Source organism: Heteronotia binoei, chromosome 16 (genome assembly GCF_032191835.1).
Source record: "Heteronotia binoei isolate CCM8104 ecotype False Entrance Well chromosome 16, APGP_CSIRO_Hbin_v1, whole genome shotgun sequence".
NCBI classification, from domain to species: Eukaryota; Metazoa; Chordata; class Lepidosauria; order Squamata; family Gekkonidae; genus Heteronotia; species Heteronotia binoei.
The window spans coordinates 52,025,170-52,047,577 of NC_083238.1; the positions used below are offsets into that span (position 1 = coordinate 52,025,170).

Here is a 22,408-nt window from a genome sequence, read left to right on the forward strand (position 1 = left end):
CTATTTTCCCACTTTGTATTTTTAGTAACTGGTTATATGATAGCTGTTTTTCATTAACTGTTTTAGCTGTTAACTTTGTCACTTCAGCTGGCACTATCCACAAAGGTCTCCTCTCATCACCATATTTCTTATACTTTATCCACACATTTAATAGATTACTTCTTATATAATGGTGAGAGAAAAGACCATCCATCTTCTTTTTTCCGTAATACAAATATGCATGCCAGCCGAATTTTTTTCCATGGCCTTCCAACACTAAAAGTTTTTTATTTAACAGCGTTATCCATTCTTTCATCCATACTAAACAAATTGCTTCATGATACAGTTTCAAATCTGGTAATTGGAATCCACCTCTCTCTCTTGCATCTGTCAAGACTTTCATTTTAATTCTTGGTTTCTTCCCGGCCCACACAAATTCCGAAATTTTCCTTCGCCATTTATCAAACTGTTTAGCATCTTTCACAATAGGGATGGTTTGAAACAAATACATAATCCTTGGTAAAATATTCATTTTTATTGCAGCTATTCTACCCAACAAGGACACGTTGAGCTTGTTCCACTTTAACATATCTTCTTCTATTTTACGCCATAGTTTTTCATAATTGTTCCTGAACAAATCAATATTTTTCATTGTTATCTCTACCCCTAGGTATTTAACCTTAGAGGCAACTTCACAACCCGTTAGTCTTTGTAATTCTTGTTGTCTATTTATCTGCATATTCTTGCACAAAATTTTTGATTTTTCTTTATTTATATAAAGTCCCGCCAACTCCCCAAACTCTTGTATTCTCGTTAATAACAAAGGTGTAGCTTGTATGGGATTTTCATTTATAAACATTATATCATCAGCAAATGCTCTGTACTTATAGGTATAGCCTTTTATTTGTAATCCTTCTAGATCTTTTTCTTCTTGAATCTGCATCAGTAAAATTTCAAGAGTCATTATGAACAGCAATGGCGAAAGCGGGCAGCCTTGTCTAGTACCTTTGCTGATTTTCATTTCATCTGTAAGATCTGCATTAACGCACAACCTTGCCCTTTGTTCAGAATATATTGCCTTTATCATTCTTATAAAACTTTCTCCAAGCTCCATTTTTTCCATCACTGCAAACATAAAGTCCCAGTTTAAATTGTCAAATGCTTTCTCTGCATCCGCAAAGAATAATGCTACTTCTTTTTCTGGGTGTCTTTCATAATATTCTACAATATTTACAACAGTTCTAATATTGTCTCTTATTTGTCTTTTAGGAAGAAAACCAGCTTGATCTTCCTTTATAAAATTTATCAGATATTGCTTAAGTCGTTCTGCCAGAATTCTTGTAAATATTTTATAATCATTGTTCAAAAGCGAAATTGGTCTATAATTTTTCACACTTGTGACGTCTCTTTCTTCTTTGGGTATCAAAGAAATAACAGCTTCTTTCCATGTATTTGGTACATTCCCTTTAGTTCTTATTACATTCATCAGCTTCTGTAATTTTGGTATTAATTCATCCTTAAAAATTTTAAAGTATTTAGCTGTGTAGCCATCTGGCCCGGGAGCTTTATCATTTTTCATCGCGTTGATTGCTGCTTCAATTTCTACTTTTTCAATTGGGTCATTCAAAACTTCTCTCATATTTTCAGTTAAGGGCTCAATTTTTATTTTTTGTAGATATTCGTCTATCTTTTCTCTCTTTACTTCAGCACCTTTAAATAACTTGGCATAATACTTAAAAAATTCTCTTTTTATTCCCTCTTGAGTAACTACCTCTCTTTCATCTGTCACAATTCTACTAATTATTTTATTTTCCCTCTTTTTCTTCAGTTGCCACGCCAAATATTTCCCCGTCTTATTTGCTCCTTCAAACGATTTCTGCTGAAGCCTTTTCAGATTCCATTCCACTTCTTTGCTTAACAAATGTCTTAGTTGAATTTGTAATATTGAAATTTCCCTTAGAATTTTCTTTTTTCCTGGTCTTTTCCTCAACTCTCCTTCTTTTTTCTTTATTTCATTTTGAATGTCCAATAGTTGTTTTTCTTTTTCCCTTTTATCTTTATTGTTCAAAGTAATCAACAACCCTCTCATTACTGCTTTATAAGCGTCCCAGACCATCTGGAAGTCAATATCTTCTTTGTCATTTACTTGGAAAAATTCCTTAGTTTCTTTTCCTAGAAAAGTCACTGTTTCTTTACTCTGTAGCAAATCTTCATTCAGTCTCCATCTTCTCAGTTTTTTGGACAATTTTGTAATCCACATTATTGGGTTATGGTCAGCTCCAATTTTAGGTAAGATCTCTATCTTCCTTGTTATAAGGCCTAAATCTCTGGTTCCCCACAGCATGTCAATTCTAGAAAAAGTCTTATGTCTTGCAGAAAAAAAAGTATAGTCTCTCACTTCAGGATTAAACTTTCTCCATATATCTTCCAAATTTTCTTGTTTAACTAATTCAAAAAAAAGACTTTGGCAATTTCCCTTCTTTCCCATCATTTTTTTCCCCTCCGGATCTATCCAGTGAATTCTGAACTGTTCCATTAAAATCTCCCATTAAGAGTATTTGATCATAAGTCAACTCATCTAACTGTTGTGTAATGTCTTTAAAAAAAGCATCTTTTGCACCGTTATGTGCATATAGTCCCAATAACAGCGTTTTTTTCCCATTTGATGTTATCTCCACTGCTGCAAATCTTCCATCTTTATCTTTAAACACCAATTTTGGCTCCAAATCTTGTTTAATATAAAAAACTACTCCCCTTTTTTTCTGTTCAGCTAACGAAAAAAATTCCCTTCCCAATTGTTTGTTCCATAAAAATTTATAATCCTTTTGTTTGATGTGAACTTCTTGCAAACAAATTATATTACAATTTTGCTTCTTGGTCCAATGAAAAGTTGCTCTTCTTTTTTGTGGTGAATTTAGTCCATTAACATTCCAAGACAATAATTTGTAATCCATCATGGTGCAAATTCTTTATTTTCTTCAAAAAATCTCCTCAACTCTCGGGCATTTGTAATTGTGACTCTCTTCCCCTGAAGTTCAAAGCTCAAACCCTCGGGGATTATCCATCTGTACCTTGTGCCATTGTCTTTCAATTTTTCTGTCAACTTTTTGTATGTTCTCCTGTCATTTATCACTTGTTTAGGTAGCTCCTTCATAATTCTCACTCTGCTACCTCTTACTATCAATGACTCTTCAAAGTTTTTCTTCATGATCCTTCCCACCATTTCCTTTGTCATAAATCTTACAACAACATCTCTTGGTAAATTTTTTTTTGGCAAAAAGTGAATTAACTCTATACATGTGATCATACATGCTTTTAGTCTTATCAGGGTCTTCATCTAAGAATTCTGCAATTATGTTTATTATATATCCTTTCAGATCACCGTTCTCTTCCTCAGGTACTCCTCTCAAACGTATCTGATTTTCCATTAATTTGCAGTCGTGGATAGTCACTTTTTCTTGAACTTTCAACAAGGTGGTATCATGTATTTTAACTTTCTCCTCCACTTCCTGTACTTTCTTGTCTATTTTCCCAATTTGGTCTTTAAGGTCATCCACTTCTTTTTTAATTACTGTGACAAGTTCTTCCTTCATTTCTTCCATCATTTTCTTAACTCCTTTCATAATTCTGGCTTCCATAGCCTCCATTTGGTCCTGCATTTTTTCTAATGAAAGGGCCCTTGTTCGGGGCTGCCTGGGCTCAGACATTTAAGCCAAAGACAAAGGAATAAAAATACCAAAAATTTCCGTTTCACCAATCTCAGGTTTAACTACCAAGTTCAAAAGGTCTAAATTTTCTCTCTTAGTTAAACTTTATTCTGTTTTCTTCTGAGCTTCCCAGGCCCAGATATAAATTTTTAAAGATTTTTTTCCCCTTTAAAAAATGACAAAATTTTTGACCTCACCAATCTGAAATCTAACAGTCAGGTTCAATAGAGTAGGGCTTGCCCTTTCCAGCAAGCCCAATTTCGCTGGTTTCTGAGCCCCCTAGGCCGAGATATTTATCTAAAAAGTCTTCAAAAATTCCAAAATGGCGGCCGCGATTTTTTCTCCTTTTAAAAATTTTTTTTCCTTTTAAAATCGCCCCAGGAGCCCACCAATAATATAGTCAATAGTTCTTGTCTTCTTACCCTTTTTCCAGTTGATTCTATCAATTTTAAAGTCTCAAATCTTTTTAAAAACAATTTTTTAAATTGGACCTCCCAGCAATGGCTGCCGATGTTTCTCTATGGTATAGAGTAGGCTTTTTTCTTTACTACTTCCTGTCTCTGTCACCATCAACTCTCATGGAAATCTCACGATACTTGACGCACTTCCTGTCTTGCTCAGAAGAATTGCTCCGATATATCCCAGTGCAGCGTGGCTGTTTACATTCCAAGAAACCGCAAGGTAGACTAAACAATAATCTCTTTTCAGTTTTTAACTGTTTTTAGCACTGTCCTTTATATTAAAACAATCCAAACTTCAGCCTTTCCTTCTTCTACTTGCAAGCTTTATATTTTTGCCTTTTTCCCACCTTTAATATGTCCCTTTAGTCTATAAATAGTTCCGGAGTGAAAAGAGAGCTTCTGTACCTTTTTCTCCACTTATCCAAGTTCCACTGGTCTTCCACAGCTTTAGTTGTTTATAAATGTCCCAGAAGGTTAGGATCCTGACGAGCTTATGCCAAATCAATGACTCTGAAAGTCTTGCAGACGATGACTATGCAAACTTCTGAGACTCCTCAAAGCCTCAAAGAAACCCCCTACAGGGCTTCTTTTCAGCCAAGGTAAATCTCTTTCCAAAGTTTCTGTGCAAGTCTTGGACCTTTCTCTCACTGAGAAAGGTAGGCAGTGGGCTTAATTTGCCCTCCACTACCCCGAACAAAACTTTCAGCCTGCTCCCGTTACGAGAGACAACTCAGCTCGGCATTTTCCTTCCCCGGAAGGAAGGTCTTCAATCCTTATACGGTACATATAACAACATTTACTCTGGTTGCATAAGAGAATATGACCATTCATGGTTGTAATATTTATATAACAGGGATGGCCAACAGTAGCTCTCCAGATGTTTTTTGCCTACAACTCCCATCAGCCCCAACCATTGGCCATACTGGCTGGGGCTGATGGGAGCTGTAGGCAAAAAAACATCTGGAGTGCTACTGTTGGCCACCCCTGTTATATATGATAGTTATAATATTGCATAAGGTTATAATATTGCATACGAGTACTTTGTTGTATACTTTTTTAAGTTAATTGGAGGTTTAGTGAAGGTTTAGTGAAGTTCCCCCTAAGCTGCAGAGTCTTGTGAGCAAAAATTCTACTTTGTGAGCTGCTGGCATTAAAGCTGTGTGCTATTGCATAAATTATTGTGCTCTGGGGACATTGTTCCTCAGCTAAGACAAAAATGTATGAGCTGGAGGCTAAAAATCTGTGAGCTAGCTCACGCTAAGTCAGCTTAGAGGGCACACTGGTGAAGAGTGATTGTGACAGCTCCTAAGCTCTCCTCACTGCCTGAGTTTGGTCACTAGCAGAAGCTGGGTTTTCAGGTAGCCGGCTTGAGGTTGGTCAAGTGAGGACCCAGCTTGCTAGGGGGAAAGTGTAGAGGACTGGGGAAGGCAATGGCAAACCACCCTGTAAAAAGTCTGCTGTGAAAACGCTGCGAAAGCAACGTCACCTCAGCGTCAGAAACGACTGGTGTTTGCATAGGGGACCTTTCCTTTTCCTCTGTATCACAGTCCCTCCCAAGTTTGGCTCCCACCTGGAGGTTGGGAGCCCTGCAAAATTATCTGCAAAAGCTGATGATAACACTGGAGCCACCCAAGTAAACCAGCATCCCAGAATATTCTAAATGACATGACTGCAAACCTTCCCCACTCCCCATTCATGGCTCGTGCCTTCTTGCATTTGCTTGGGCCCATACAACACCGCCCCCCACCCCAGTAAAACACAGGTGTTTTAATAAACATTATATGTATCAGGCCTACCCCAATAGCTGCTAAAATTGGAGCTTGGTAAATCCATTTGATGTCTCCAGCGCTGAGCTCCCAGCACCTGTGAAATCGAGATTTCTGCATAAGCAGCAATAAGCATGAATAAATTCTCCCAGAGTATATTTGTTGTGTGGCTGGGAAGAGTTTCCTTTTCTTTTGGAACCAAGTTTGAGTAGGGCTGTGAAGCTCCCGCTGGGGCTGGAGAATCTCCCGGGGGGGGCCACAGAATAGGCTGCCAGGGGGGTCCTCAACTCCAAAGAGCCTCATCGTTGTGTGTTGCGCCCTGTGCAATGATGTCACCTGGAAGTGACATCATCATGCAAGGCATGCCGCTTTGGGGATGCTCTAGGATTTGTGGTAAAAACTTTATGGCACTGTAGAGTTTTACCATGAATCCTAGAGTGTCTCTGATGCGACATGTCCTGCATGATGATGTCACTTCTGGGTGATGTTATGGCACCGCACACACAGAGCAGGTGCAAGAGGCGACCCACGCCACAATGGCAGAGCGACTTGGCAGTCCTGAGTTTGAGTCCAGTGGCACCTTTTAGAAAAATGAAGTTTTATTCAAAGTATGAGATTTTGTGGGCGTACACACTTCCTCAGATACAATGAACTGGAATTTACCAGTCCAGTCCATACATATAAGGCAAAGGTGAAACAACAAATTAGCATGACTCTCTGTCAGAGGTATGTCACCTTTGAGAAAGGATCCTTTGCAGCTTAGAAAATGAATTCAGCAGACCTGGTTCCAGATGACTGAGGCATGGTTCCAGCATCCTGTCTCACACAGTGACCAGCCAGAGAGGCTGAGGCCTTCCCCTGATGTTGCCTCCTGGCTCTGGGATTCAGAGGCTTAGTGCCTCTGAATGTAGAGGTTCCCCTCAGTCGCCATGGCTAGTAGCCATTGATAGACTTCTCCTTCATTTTGGGGAAGAGAACAGGCTATTAATGCTGAAACATGATGGTGGCCAGATTTAGCATTTTTTGCTGTTCTACCAACAGGAGACAGGAAAACGGAATTATATCTATCCCACATTGCACAAATTGACCACCCCTCATGAGTAATCAGCCAATGCAACAAAACTGTGAGAGCCCCTCCATCTGAACAGGGGTTGATTTTATGAAATTCTTTTTACTGTTCTGAGAACCAGTGTGGTGTAGTAGCAGCAGACTAGGTTGTAGGAGACCCAGGTTCGAATCCTCGCTCTGCTCTGTTCGAATCCTGCTCTGAGGGGTGACATGATAGAGGTTTACAAGATAATGCATGGGATGGAGAAAGTAGAGAAAGAAGTACTTTTCTCCCTTTCTCACAATACAAGAACTCGTGGGCATTCGATGAAATTGCTGAGCAGACAGGTTAAAACGGATAAAAGGAAGTACTTCTTCACCCAAAGGGTGATTAACATGTGGAATTCACTGCCACAGGAGGTGGTGGCATCCACAAGCATGGCCACCTTCAAGAGGGGGTTAGATAAAAATATGGAGCAGAGGTCCATCAGTGGCTATTAGCCACAGTGTGTGTGTGTGTGATTGTGTGTGTGTGTGTGTGTGTGTGTATATATATATATATATATATTTGGCCGCTGTGTGACACAGAATGTTGGACTGGATGGGCCATTGGCCTGATCTAACATGGCTTCTCTTATGTTCTTATGCTATGGAAATTTGGGTGACCTTGGGCTAGTCACTCATATCTACCCCACAGGATTATAGTAGGGATAAAATGGAAGAGGAGTGAACAATGAAAGCCACTGTTGGCCCACAGTGAAGAAAAAAGGTAGGGCATAAATGAAGTAAGTACAAATAAATAATACATAACATTGATCTGTTATGTAATATATTTATTTATTTATTTTATTTAGCTAATTTATATTCCAACCTTTTTCGTGAATGAGCTCAGGGTGGAGTACAACATATAAAGGCTATTAAAATAACTCAACAGTAAGCGGTTAAAAGCTTTAAAACGATGTTTAATTTAAATCAAATGTTTGCACCTTAAGCAGATCTCTGGAGCAGCCGCCTAGAAATTCACTGAACAAATAAACAAACAAACATGGCCATCCTTTTTAGACAAGCTGCAAACACACAACCGGCAGCCCCGAGTCTTTGTCACCGAACTTTGCAGCTAGCAATTCGCAGCGAGTGAAAGTTTCAAAAGAATCCGAGAGACTGAAGCATTTTTGAACAGGTGACATTCGATTTAACCCTCCGACAATTAATGAACAGATGAAAGGGAGGCTCTGTGAGGAGACATACCCTTTCCCTCACGTAATGAAGCAGGAAGCGGAGACCGGTCGCTTCCGCTTGTTATTAATCATTGGGAGCAATTCGTGAGGAGAAAGGAGCGTGCTCCTGAGACCCGGTTGCCTCATTAATAGCTGTTTGTTTAAGTCTACGGTTTTGCAGCCGACATTTCTTTCTTGCGGATGCACCTTCAGGGCACAGTGACTGAAGGGGAGAGGCTGTTATTGCCAGCAGCTGAACAACCTGCTCATCATCAACGTCTTGCTCATTTTTTCCTTGCCTGTGTCTCACAGAGACATAGGCGCAGCACAGGAAAGGGGACGCACCATGCGGAAGGGGAAAGGAATGGAACTAATAATTTTCAGAAAACCAGTCAGGGAAATTTGTGTCACCCATCTTCTAGCACGTCTAGTATCCATAATCCGAGAGCCCTTCTGTATAAATCCTTGGCCCCGTTCTTAACAAGAATAGCGGCCGCATGATGTTGCTTATCGCACTTGTAGGCAAAGAACAGGTTGTTCACCTGTCAGCCTTCTAGAACAAAACTATCAAAAAAGGTGGTTGTTATATACGATGTATTTTGACTACTGACTTCTTCTTGTGTACGGTATATAGTATGCAGCATGACTGCCATTATGTATATCAGGGGTGTCAAAACATGTGGCCTGGGGCCAAATCAGGCCCTTGGAGGGCTCCTATCAGGCTACCAAGCAATTGGCTGTCATCTGCTTCCTTCTTCCTCACTCTTGCGTCCTTCTGCATCTCAGCTTGCTTTCCTAGGCTTGCTCAATCGCACAGGAGCTACAGAGCAAAGCCTCTACTTTCTCCATTGGCTGAGGCTCCTTTGCATATTTGGCCACGCGCCCTAATGTAGCCAGTCCTCCTGGAGCTTACAGTAGGCCCTGTACTAAGAGCCCTGGAAGCTCTTGGAGGATTGGATACATCAAGGGGGCATGACCTAACATACAAAGGAGTTCCTGCTACAAAAAAAAGCCCCGTCTGTCAATATTAAAAGAATTACTCTGATTATGTATGTGCACAGAAAAAGCGCTATACAGGTTCTGTTTTGGAGAGCAGGGTTATCACATCTTCAGGAGTAGAGTTATTACTTTCCTACCCGTTCCTTAAGGTTGCCAAGTCCCTGCCAATCTGCGGCTGGGGACTTTCACATGCATGCAAAGCGTGCGCGTGATGCAGTGACGTCACCCGGAAGTGACGCCATCATGCCAGCCTATTGTACCGTAGAGTTTTCCCTCCCAAATGTCTAGAGCGTCCAGGAAAACCATAGAGCTTTCCTGTAAACACCTAGAGAGGCCGCCGCATGACGTCGCCAGCATGATGACGTCACTTCCGGGTGACGTCATCGCGGCGGTGACATCAGGGGAGGTTCTTGGGAATGCCGGGGGCTTGGCAGCCCTACCATTCCTATGTCTTCAAAGAGGATTGCCAAGTCCCCAGGATCCCAAAGACAGTAAACCAAGAGACAGATTGGTGGTGTCATGCTAATTGGTCCAATTTCCACACCCCGCTAGCTCTAATTTGTGTGTTTGGATTCCTCAAGCTGGAATCTGCCACGCCCCCAGAAAATGAATTCTGAAGATCACTTCTTACACATTCCTCGCTGCAGCAACTCAGGGATTAGAAGAAAGGAAGAAAGTGCTCTTCAGGTTCCTAGTTGCGTTCCTTAAAGCAACCCTGCTGCGCAGTCCATTTTCATCATCATGCTGCAAACAGGGGCTCAGATCAAGTGAAAAAGAGGAGGAACACAGGTTATGAGGAGCTTCTTTTGGATAAACAGCTAGATCAGTGGCTGTTAGCTACAAGGTATAGATGGAACTTTCTGTCTGGGGCAGGGATGCTTTGTATACTTGATGCTTGGATGGGGGGGCAACAGTGGGAGGGCTTCTAGTGTCCTGACCCCACCGGTGGACCTCCTGATGGCACCTGGGTTTTGGTCCCTGTGTGACACAGAGTGTTGGACTGAATGGGCCATTGGCCTGATCCAACATGGCTTCTTTTATGTTGTTTCTAGAAGCCACCTTCTCTAGGAGACCTAGGAACAATTGTCCAAAGACCTGTCAGGATGAGTCTTTAGCCTCTCCAGTAGAAGGCAGAGAGATGAGCCAAGCATCTTGCCTTCAGATTTGTTTCTGAAGCTCCTGTAGCTAATAGATAAGAAGGGATGTTCTGATGATTACACTTCCCTGGGCAAGCTGAGCCAGCAAGTAGTCTGAAGCGTGAAATAAAAAAGCTTAATGCGTTTCTTTCCTCAAGGGATGTGGTCCAACCATTGTCAATTCATTTGAACGATTTCCAGCGCATCATGCAATCTTGTCGGTTCCTCAGGAGCTTTCTGTTGCTTCATCCCAATGATTGATCATCTGGATGCAAACGCACCTTCCACATGAGCTGAATTCAGAATATTAACTTGTTACCTGGAAGAAGGCCCGCTGTGCTGCCCTTTAAAGAGGTCTGAGTTTGGTTTGGCCATGATGGACAAAATAAACCCTACTAGGTGAAAGTAGCCTGGCTTGATGAGATTGACATGCTGGGACCTCCATGGTGCAGACGTTCTTTGAACATTATCGAAAGTACTGTGAGAAGTGAATTTAGCTATATGGAGGTGGGGGGGAGGGAGACTAGGGTTGCCAAGTCCAATTCAAGAAATATCTGGGGACTTTGGGGGTGGAGCCAGGAGCAAGGGTGTGGCAAGCATAACTGAACTCCAAGGGACTGCACACCTTTATTGGGACTGCACACCTTTTAAATGCCTTCCCTCCATTGAAAATAATGAAGAATGGGGGCACCTTCTTTCAGGGCTCATAAAATTAAACCCCCTGGTCCAATCCTTTTGAAACTTGGAGGGTATGTTGTGGAGAGACGGTGGATGCTGTGCTGAAAATTTAATGCTTCTGCCTAAAAACAACAGCCCCCCAGAGCCCCAGATACCTGCAGATCAATTCTCCATTATACTCTAAGAAAATTGGTCTTCATAGGGAATAATGCAGGCATATCCCTCCCCCCCCCCTGCTTTCTGATGACCTGGAAGTGGGGGGGCCTCCAAATGGGGGGATCCCCTGCCCCCACCTGGGGATTGGCAACCCTAGGGAGGAGGTGAAGAGGCTGTGATGGTCCTATAGATAATGGAAAGGGGAAGGAAAGGAATAGTGGATAATCAACGTGATTGTTCCTTCTGTCTTGAACTTGAAGGCATCATTTTGAACGACAGGAACCAACCGTCCCATCACCCATAGAGAAGCAAGAAGGTGGTTGCAATTCCTGTTTCTGTCGATAGGCGGAGGTCTTCTGCAGTTTGACGACTTCTGCAGACATATCTTGAAAAAATGGCAAAAGACCATCTCTGTCCACAGGTATAAATAACCACATTAGAAGAAACAGGCCAGAAGAGCAGATTGCATAACGAGGACAAGAGCAGTAACTCTCCATGTGAAAACACAAATACCGATTCCGTAGTTGCTTTCTCTAAAAAAACAATATTAAGAAGACATGGGGGAAACCGGAGGGGGCTGCGGGTCAAAATGCGGCTATGCAGCAACTGGTGAGGAATCGATCGGTTGATCTGGGGAAAGCGGAAGCCTGGGGGGTGGTGTGTGTGGAGCAACTCCAACTGTGGAATCGGTGAGAGAGAATAGAGAAAGAATAGGTATAGTTGGCCCATTGCGTTCCTGGATTAACCAAATCAGAGCTGGCATAGGGTGGAACAAAATTTCTCACATAGGGTGAAACAAAATTATACTGCTGGGCTCCAGATAGAAGGAATCTTCACAATGATGTTCCATTCTCATCTCGAAGTGAAGGCATAATTTTGAATGTTGGGAAGCTAAAAAAAGTCATGCGTGCAATGGGAGTGAAGAACTGTTGACCACAGAGCTTCATATATGAACATAAGAACATATGAAGCTGCCTTATACTGAATCAGACCCTCGGTCCATCCAAGTCAGTATTGTCTACTAAGACTGGCAGCGGCTCTCCAGGGTCTCAAGCTGAGGTTTTTCATGCCTATTTGCCTGGAGCCTTTTTTTTAGATGGAGATGCTGGGGATTGAACCTGGGACCTTCTGCTTACCAAGCAGATGCTCTACCACTGAGCCACCGTCCCTCCTGGTGCTCTACCACCGTCCCTTCATCAACTGAGGTTTCATCAACTGAGGTGATGATATCCCACTTGTAGTGGCTGATTAAACTCTGCATATGTAAGAACATAAGAGAAGCCATGTTGGATCAAGCCAATGGCCCATCCAGTCCAACACTCTGTGTCACACAGTGGCCAAAAAAATTATATGTATGTATGTGTGTATGTATGTGTATATATATATATATATATATATATATATATATATATATATATATATATATATACACACACACACACACACACACACACACACACACATATATATATATACACATTGTGGCTAATAGCCACTGATGGACCTCTGCTCCATATTTTTATCTAACCCCCTCTTGAAGCTGGCTATGCTTGTAGCTGCCACCACTATGGCAGTCCATTCTGTTTGTCACCATCTCAGTGGACAACTCTGATCTGTTACCTGGTAGAAAAGTAACAGCTAAGCCTTCATCTCTTTGGGATGAGTCCTCCCGAACCAGAGACATTTCATCTCCTGTCGGCTTTCCCCCAAGATTTAGTTTAAAAACTGTTCTGCGACCTTTTTGATTTTAAGCGCCAGCAGCCTGGTTCCATCCGGGGACAAGTGGAGACTGTCTTTTTTGTACAGCTCCCGCTTGTTCCAGAAAGCATCCCAGTGCCTAACAAACTTAAACCCTTCCTCCTTACACCATCATCTCATCCACACATTGAGACTTCTAATTTGTGCCTGTCTCTCCAGCCCTGCACGTGGAACAGGTAGCACTTCTGAGAAGGCCACCTTGGAGGTCCTGGCCTTAAGTCTCCTGCCTAGCAGCCTAAATTTTTCCTCCAGGACCTCACGACTGCATTTCCCCACATCGTTGGTGCCAACATGCACCACGACCACTGGCTCCTCCCCAGCACTGTCTATCAGCCTATCTACTACATGTGTAATGTCCGCTACCTTTGCACCAGGCAGGCAAGTCACCATACAGTCAGTACGCGGTTTTGCCACCCAGCTGTCTACCTGCCTAAGGATCGAATCACCAACTACCAAGACCCCCCTTCTCTCCCTACCCAGGGTTGGTTCCTTGGTGCGAAAGGATTTCCGCTCACCAACTGAAGAAGAGGTCCCTTCTGAGGGCACATTCCCCTTATCCTCAGCCCAGTGCCCTGTTCCCTCTCGACCCTCATGCTCCCTGGCAGCAACGGGGCTGCCACGTTCAGAGCAGGGCTCATCTAACACATTCCCAAGAGTCTTCTCCAAGTGCCTAACTGACTGTCTCTGCTTCTCCAGGTCAGTCACCTCAGCCTCAAGGGTACGAACTCGTTTCCTGAGGACCAGGAGCTCCTTGCATCGAGCACACACACAAGACTTCTGTCCTGTGGGCAGATAGTCATACATGTGACACTCAATGCAAAACACTGCCCCCCTACCCCCCTGCTGGCATTCTACCTTCATGATAGCTTTTTAAAAATATACAGTCCCCTTTTAACCCTGTTTGTTTATGTGGCTCCCCATCTGGAGAGTCTACTTACGTTATTGGGAACACAAGGAATCTGGGTTCCTGGTCCTTACACAGCCCCCAGCCTAAGAGCCACAGGCCAAGAGCCCTTTAGCTCTTGCCCTTCGGCTCGCGCCTCTGGCAAGGCGCAGCTTAATAATGCAAAGAGGGTGGGGAACACAGCCACTCCTAAATGATCAGCAGCAATCAGCTGCAATCACCTTCAATCACCTTCACATGAGCTCAGAAGTTTTCAGCAACTCCCCCAGCTGCTGAGCCACAAACCTCATGCTTGTAGCACTTCTCTGCTCTATTCCAGAGCCCTCTGCAATGTGCTCAGTCTCTGGCAAGGCGCAGCTTAATACTGCAAAGAGGGTGCTAACAGAACGTGCATTTCTTATGGGATGTACCATAATGCCTTGTTGGCTGAACTTCTTGAGTTTTGGAAGTCATGGAAACACCACTCCCTCAAAGATGATTTGGAGATTTCCTCTGCCTTGGCAATGGGGTTGAAGGCAATAAAGAAGGATTCAGATTTTTAGAAAGGGAAAGTTCTCCTAATGTAAACGTACCAGACTCTGCGACAATCCAGAGAATCGGAAGAAGTGTGCCTGCACATGAAAGCCTATACTTAGAATTAAACTTCCGTTGGCCTTCAAGGTGCCGCTGGACTCAAACTTTGTTTTGACCAACATGGCTACCCAACTTGAATCTAGTCAAACTGAACCAGTTCTTCTCCTTCGGATTGGCTGGGCTTTGGAGAAAATGGAGGTAAGGTGATTGCGTGACTGCTATGGAAAGTCGAGCTGAACTCCAGAATGAATGAAATTTCATATCAAGAAGAAGCACCATTTTACCTTTGTGGAACACACAAAGACCCATGCGAATGGAGAGAGTGTTGATCTCATATACTCTCTTAGCCGAAGTAATTGACACCAGAAATAAAATGTTAAGGGTAAGATGTTCTAGTGGTACTTCTCACAAAGGTGCAAAGAGAGACTTACTGAGGACTTGAATTACAACACGAAATGTCCAAGACAGAAAATGATATATCATTGGAGGATAAGACAGAGAAGTGATATGAAGAAAATCTTAGCCCAAGGATTCCTTTTCAGAGGGATGCATCCTCCGTTGCATCCTATCAACGATGGACCGAAATCTGGCTTTTTGCTTGTTTCGAGTATAAGTCTTAGGTAGGGATGGACACGAACCAGCTCACAAACAAATGTTCGTCACCAATTTTGATTAGTTCGTGGTTTGCAAAGCTGTTTGCTAACTGAAGGGCTGCCATGAATTTCCAGAAATTTTAAGGCAGCTCATGGCATCTAATGAACAGTAGAAAGCAGAGGTTTAAATAGCTCTGAGCCTGCTTTCTGCTCCCCGCCACTCAACGGTTGGGTTTAAAAGTCTTGCAGCTATTTAAAGAGGAAGAAGTAGACTGCAGATTTATACGCCCTTCTCTCTGAATCAGTGGCTCACAGTCTCCTATATCTTCCTTCCCCCACAACAGACACCTGAGCTGAGTGGGGCTGAGAGGGATATCACACTAGCTGCCCTTTAAAGGACAACTCCTGCGATAGCTATGGCTAGCCCAAGGCCATTCCAGCAGGTGCAAGTGGAGAAGTGGGGAATCAAACCTGGTTCTCCTAGATAAGAGTCCGTGCACTTAACCACTGCACCAAACTGGCTCTCTTAAACTCCTGCTTTTTGCTGCTTGCCAAAACTGCCGGGCAGCAGAAAGCAGGGTCATGAAGAAGAAGAAGAAGATATTGGATTTATATCCCGCCCTCCACTCCAAAGAGTCTCAGAGCGGCTCACAATCTCTTTTCCCTTCCTCCCCCACAACAGACACCCTGTGAGGTGGGTGGGGCTGAGAGGGCTCTCACAGCAGCTGCCCCTTCAAGGACAACCTCTGCCAGAGCTATGGCTGACCCAAGACCAATATGAATAGTTTGTGAACTGATGTATCAGTTCATGCTTATGCTATGAACCACGAACCGAACCACAAAAATGTAATTTGTGCCCATTCCTAGTCTTAGTCGCTGAAAAACCACTTGGAAAGAAAATATAGTTTATGGACGAGTAGCTCAGACTGACCTTTTTTTTTTCTTTTTTTGTGCGATAAAGAGAATGCTCTCCAAGTGCTGTAATATTCTCTCGAAGTGGAGGATTTACAAGATACCATCATCAGAGAAATGACCTCCTCGGAGGAAACCCTTCTTCCACTACAATAAGGTCTGATGCTTGCAGTTCTGCAACTTGCGTAAATCCATGGCAGCAGATGCAGGCAGGGGATATTTTATTCCTGTATTTATCCCATATGTTCATTAACCATTTATATCCCAGTTGTCATTATTGTAGATTTTTCTTTGCTAATGGGGTTGTGAGCCTGCATTTTCACATACGATTGTTCAATGGCTAGTCTGTATTGTAAATCCACTTTGGTACCTAATGATTCCTTAATTGCCATGCAGCTATTTGGAGTCAGTCTGTGAAAACAGGCTCCTGCATCAACATCTGTTCTAAGATCACAATTGCCCACATAGATTCGATCCATCAATCCAAGAAACTCTGCTTCAATCAACAAAACATGGCCGATGTGGAACCTTCCCTTTTTGGGTAAGGTCATAGAGCGGGCGGTGGCGATTCAGCTACAGGGATTCCTGGATGACACTTCTGCACTGCATCCATTCCAGTCTGGATTTCAGCCAGGTCACAGGATGGAGACGATTCTGGTCGCCCTCATGGATGACCTCCTATGACATCTGGATCGGGGAGGCTCAGCTTATTATTAGATCTGTCAGCTGCGTTTGACACAGTTGACCATCAGCTGTTGTCTAGCCGCCCTGCCGACGTGGGGATCCAGGGGTCCACTTTGCAGTGGTTAGCCTCTTTTCTCCAAGGTCAAGGACAAAAGGTGGTGATAGGGATCATCCCAAAGGCACCCACTTATATGTGGTGTGCCACAGGATGTGGTTTTGTCCCCGATGTTATTCAACATCTATATGTGCCCCCTTGCCCAGATTGTCAGGAGGTATGGGCTGGGATGTCACCAATATGCAGACGACACCCAGGTCTATCTATTGATGGGGGGGCCACTCCAACTGTACCCTGGAAAATCTACACCTGGCTCTTCAAGGCGTAGCAACTTGTCTCAGGCTGAGTCGGTTGAAGCTGAAGCTGACAAAGGTGAAGGTTCTCCATCTGAGCCAGCGTGGCCCAGGAAGGGAGATTCCTTTGCCAGTTCTTGACGGGGTGCCACTGTTATCGGCCCCTAAGCTTGGGAGTGCTCCTGGAGTCCTCTTTGATAATGGAGGCCTAGGTAGCAGCCACTACCAAATCCATCTTCATCGGGTACAGCAGCTGGCTCCTTTCCTGGAACATGGCGACTTAGATATTGTGATCCATGCTACGGTCACCCTGAGAATAGATCACTGTAATGCTCTCTACATGGGGATACCCTTGAACCTGATTCGGAGACTGCAGCTAGTGCAAAACACTGCAGCACGGCTGTTATTGAGGCTCCCTAGATGGGAGCACATTCGGCCAGTGCTGAAAGAACTGCACTGGCTGCCTATTGTTTTCCGAGTCCATTTCAAGGAGTTGGTTTTGACCATTAAAGCCCTTTATGGTCAGAGGCCTGCCTAATTAGGGGACTGCCTTTCTCCACATGTTCCCCAGAGAGTACTACATTCAAGGACACAAAACCTATTGTCCATCCCCAGACCAAAGGAAGCCAGGTTGTGTTCTACACGGGCTAGGGCCTTCTAGATGGCAGCTCCAGAAAAGTGGAATGCCCTCCCGGAGGCCATAAGGGCCCTATGGGATCTTTCTCAATTCCGCAGGGCCTGCAAAACCAAATTGTTCTGACAGGCCTTCAACACCTAACCGGGAAGAACTCCCACCTCACATCACTGAAAAGTTATGAAAATTATATGATCACTAACAGCAAAAAGAAAGATCCCGCCATACCAAAGTTGTATAGGAGGGGTGGCCAAAGGTAGCTCTCCAGATGTTTTTTTTGCCTACAACTCCCATCAGCCCCAGCCAGCATGGCCAATGGCTGGGGCTGATGGGAGTTGTAGGCAAAAAACATTCAGAGAGCTACCGTTGGCCAACCCTGTTGTATAGTACCACAAAATGTTTTAAATTGTGTTTTATTGGTTTAAATTGTATTATAATATTGATGGTTAGCCGCCCTGAGTCCACTTACGGAAAGGGCAGGATAGAAATTGAACAAAATAAATAAATAAATACATTAAAAAAAAAAACATGGCCTCAAGGCAAGGCCTGTATGTGGGAGCAACTAGATCTTAGAGAAATGATCAACCTGGCAGACAGGGTGTAGAAGAACTTTACATCGTACCCCTTGGCTAACCCTTCATCTACATTCCCTAATCTTTCCCAGTGGCACAGTGATTTCCTGAACTAGGCCTCGCAGTACAGCTGTAGACAGCCTGCTATTGGAGGTGTTATGGTGGCAATTTGATTGATTTATTTATTTGATCAATTTATATTCTGCCCTTTTCTAAACGGGCTCAGGGCGGATCACATACAGTAAAACCAATGAATACAATTAAAACAACAGCATTATATATCAACATTATATAACAAAGGCGAACGGGCGCATAGTGCAAATTTAGGTATAATCATTCAGTGGCCCGGATATAGTGGTTCAGATGATAGATCACTGTGGGGGAGGACAGCCGATGGTATAGGCAATAGAGTAAAGGACGCCCGCTTGCCTCAACTAAAAGCCTGGTGGAACAGCTCGGTCTTACAGGCTCTATGGAAAGGTAACAAATCTGGTAGAGCCCATATCTCCACAGGGAGCTGATTCCACCAGGTTGGGGCCAGGGCTGAGAAGGCCCTGGCCCTGGTTGAAGCAAGACGGACATCCTTGGGGCCAGGGATGCCCATTTTCTCTACTTCCTGAGTTGTTTTACCTCAGAAAAGGGCTACTAGAATGATTCAAGGGTTGGAACACTTTCCCTATGAAGAAAGGTTAAAACACTTGGGGCTCTTTAGCTTGGAGAAATGTCAACTGAGGGGTGACATGACAGAGGTTTACAAGACTACACATGGGATAGAGAAGGTAGAGAAAGAAGTACTCTTCTTTTCTCACAATATGAGAACTTGTGGACATTCAATGGAATTGCTGAGCAGTCGAGTTAGAACGGATAAAAGGAAGTACTTCTTCACCCAAAGGGTGATTAACACATGGAATTCACTGCCACTGGAGGTGGTGGCAGCTGCAAGCATAGACAGCTTCAAGAGGGGATTGGATAAGCATATTGAGCAAAGTTCCATCAGTGGCTATTAGCCACAGTGTATTGTTGGAACTCTCTGTCTGGGGCAGTGATGCTCTGTATTCTTTTTGTTTTTTGGGGGGGGAGCAGTGGGAGGACTTCTAGTGTTCTGGCCCCACTGATGGACCTCCTGATGGTGCCTGGTTTTTTTGGCCGCTGTGTGACACAGAGTGTTGGACTGGATGGGCCATTGGCCTGATTCAACATGACTTCTGTTACGTTCTTATGTTTTCTCTGGTGGAATTGGGAAACTGGCCACAGTTATTGGACCATTACCTGAAATTATTTGCATATCTGTACCAGCTGGTTCTGCTATATTGACCTTGAAACCATGGAAGAGCCCTTAGAGCACCTGCCAACTTTGTCGTTAGCCAACTTCTTTCAACAAGTAATTTATCAAATATATCTCGAAACGGTCTACTCCCGAATCTGGGGTGCCAGGCAAACTGATTTTGGAGCCACCAAGTAATACACAGTCTTTCAGTTTGCAAAAATATATTACAAGGATTGTGTACAACACATAATAAACAATACAATAATTAGAGGCAGGCGGTGCTAGGGCCTTTTAAAGTAACAGAAACCCCAAGGGGCCAAAAAACCCCATCCCCGAATGAATAGATATGTCCAGACTTGGAAATAGTTCAACTGAAATTCACAAGGTGGGTGCTCCTGAGGAGTCTAGCTTCAACGCAGCCACTTTCTTACAAAGACATCTCTCTAGATTTTGATGACGTTTCAATTCCTTTCTCAGTTTAACTGCTCAGTTATTTAGGAACCCCGTTCTACATTCTCCAATCACAGCACTGAGCTTCTCATTTCAGTGTGAACATTGGACTCTTTCCTAGAGAGATGCCAAAAAAAAATCCAGAGAGACGTCAAAAAAAGAAAAAGTGCCCTTCAAGCAGCAAACTGATTTTGGAGGCTGCTTCCACTGCCCAGTTCTGGATCCAAAGATAGCACCTGGACACTCCGGAGGATGCTGTAGCCCCAGAGGTACTTCATAGTGCGAATTAGTACCTCTGCCATACTTTTTGTACACAGCCGCTCCCCGAAACAAGGGGGCTGCAGCGCTATGGCTCAATGGAGTACACATTAGATCTGTTGCATTAATAGGGAATGAATGTGAACTTCTAGGGGGATTCTGCACTCACGTTGGCCCGGGGCGGGCTTCCGTTTTGGGGCGGAGCAAGCTGGTGATTTTGCACCAGTTGCTCCGCTCCGGCATTTTGTGCGGGGCAAATCTGTGATTTGCTCCGCCGCAGTATAAACCTGAAAAGATAGGTTTACACTGCGGCAGGGCAGATCACGGGTTTGCCCCGCGCAAAATGCCGGCGTGGAGCAACTGGTGCAAAATCACCAGCTTGCTCCATCCCAAAACGGAAGCCTGCCCCGGACCAACATGAGTGCGGAATCACCCCTAGTATGCCCAGAGCAAAATCTAATAGAGGTCGGGAAAGCTTACCCTTCCCTAACCTTCTCTTCACAGACCTCAGGCAATGCAATTTTTTTTTTGTCTTAAATGTTTTCAGATGATTCTAAAGCAATAATAGAAAATTCTGACCTATATGTGGAACCATAGGGAGAAGGTACCTGGGGGGTGGGAAGTGCTTCCTCTCTGTGCTGCCTTAGTTGGTCATGAGGAGCCCAATGTCAATGGAACAACATTTACTTTGGTTTCTCTATGTGTGAACAGAGTTACCTTGAGTTTCCACATATTCACTTATTCCCTATATTACCCAAATAGAAGAAGAAAAGAATAGGTTTTTAGACCCATTTTTCTCAGAGTCTCAGAGCAGCTTTCCTTCTGTTCCTTCCCCACAACAGGCACCTTTTAGGAGGGTAGGGCTGAGAGAGTCCAGAGAGAACTGGGAATGGCCCCCAGATCACCCAGCAGGCTTCATGTGGAAGAGTGGGGAATTAAACTCAGTTCTCCAGATTAGAGTCTGCTGCTCTTAATCACTACACCACACTGGCTCTCAAGAGCAGGGTTTTAGTACCTTGCTTTTAGGGATGTGCAAGGAAAAATTGGTATTTTTCAGATTCAGGGTTTTTGGACCCTTAAAATTTGGTATTTGCCTTGAAAACAAAAAGGGCGATCAAATATTTTGTTTTCGTTATGCTATTTATACCTCGCACTGGACACCCCCCCCCCCCCCAGGGAAACAAAGCATAGGGCTGCCAAGTCCCCTGTGGCTGCTGGCGGGGGACTTTTTTCACAAGTGCAGTGTGATGACATCACCTGGAAGTGACATATTGCACCAAGCACTTCATGCGGGGGTGGGGGGAGCTCTAGGAATTTGCTGAAAACTCTATGGTTTTGCATGGGGATGCTCTGAAATTTGGTTTATTTAGTTTATTTATTTTTGTTAAGTTGTATTTCACCCTTTCCCGTGAACAGGCTCAGGGCATATAACAACAAAAGTTAAAACAAAAGCAATTAAACAAAAGTTAAAAGCAATTAAAAACTACAAGCTAGAACCATAAAATACAATAAAACCAACATCAACATAGAGGACGGTGTGGAATTGGTTTCTGTGGCCCCGGAAGGTAGGACCAGAACCAATGGGTTGAAATTAAATCAAATCAATGGGTTGAAATTAAATCAAATCAATGGGTTGAAATTAAATCAACGTTAGGAAGAACTTCCTGACCATTGAGCGATTCCTCAGTGGAACAGGCTTCCTCGGGAGGTGGTGGGCTCTCCTTCCTTGGAGGTTTTTCAACAGAGGCTAGATGGCCATCTGACAGCAATGAAGATCCTGTGAATTTAGGGGGAGGTGTTTGTAAGATTCCTGCATTGTGCAGGGGGTTGGACTAGATGACCCTGGAGGTGCCTTCCAACTCTATGATATGTCATAGGTGGTGGTTTCCATTGAGCACATTCCATATATCTGTTCAGCAGCAGGCCCAGAGATGGAATAATAGATTGAGATAAGATTAAAATAAGATAGCATCATTGACAGGCAAGGGAGGCCAAGCTGTGCTACCATAGAGTTTTCTCCCAGATTGCTAGAGTGTCCCCACATGAAACTATGGAGTTCCTGCAAATTCCTAACACATCCCCACATGTCTGATGTGATATGTAACTTATGGGTGCTGCATACGCCGCGTGGTGATGAGACTCTTTGGGGGGCAGGAATCCCCTCAGTGGCCTCCTCCCTACTTGCAAGTTGGAGCCTGCCAAAGTGGGGGACCTCTCATCCCCGGCAGGAATTTGGCAGTCCTAACAAATCAACTTACAACATTCTCCTCTCTTCCATAACAACCCTGTGAGGTAGGCAGTGCTGAGAG

General features: G+C 43.8%; 1 protein-coding gene across 1 annotated transcript in view; it reads right to left on the reverse strand.

The window, feature by feature from the left end:
- Positions 1–22,408, reverse strand: part of PTH2R (parathyroid hormone 2 receptor) — a 103,952-nt gene that overhangs the window by 37,971 nt on the left and 43,573 nt on the right. The window contains exon 10 of the mRNA XM_060257050.1: positions 5,944–6,010. Within this exon, the coding sequence (XP_060113033.1) occupies positions 5,944–6,010 (67 nt within the window). The remainder of the gene's footprint in view (positions 1–5,943; positions 6,011–22,408) is intronic.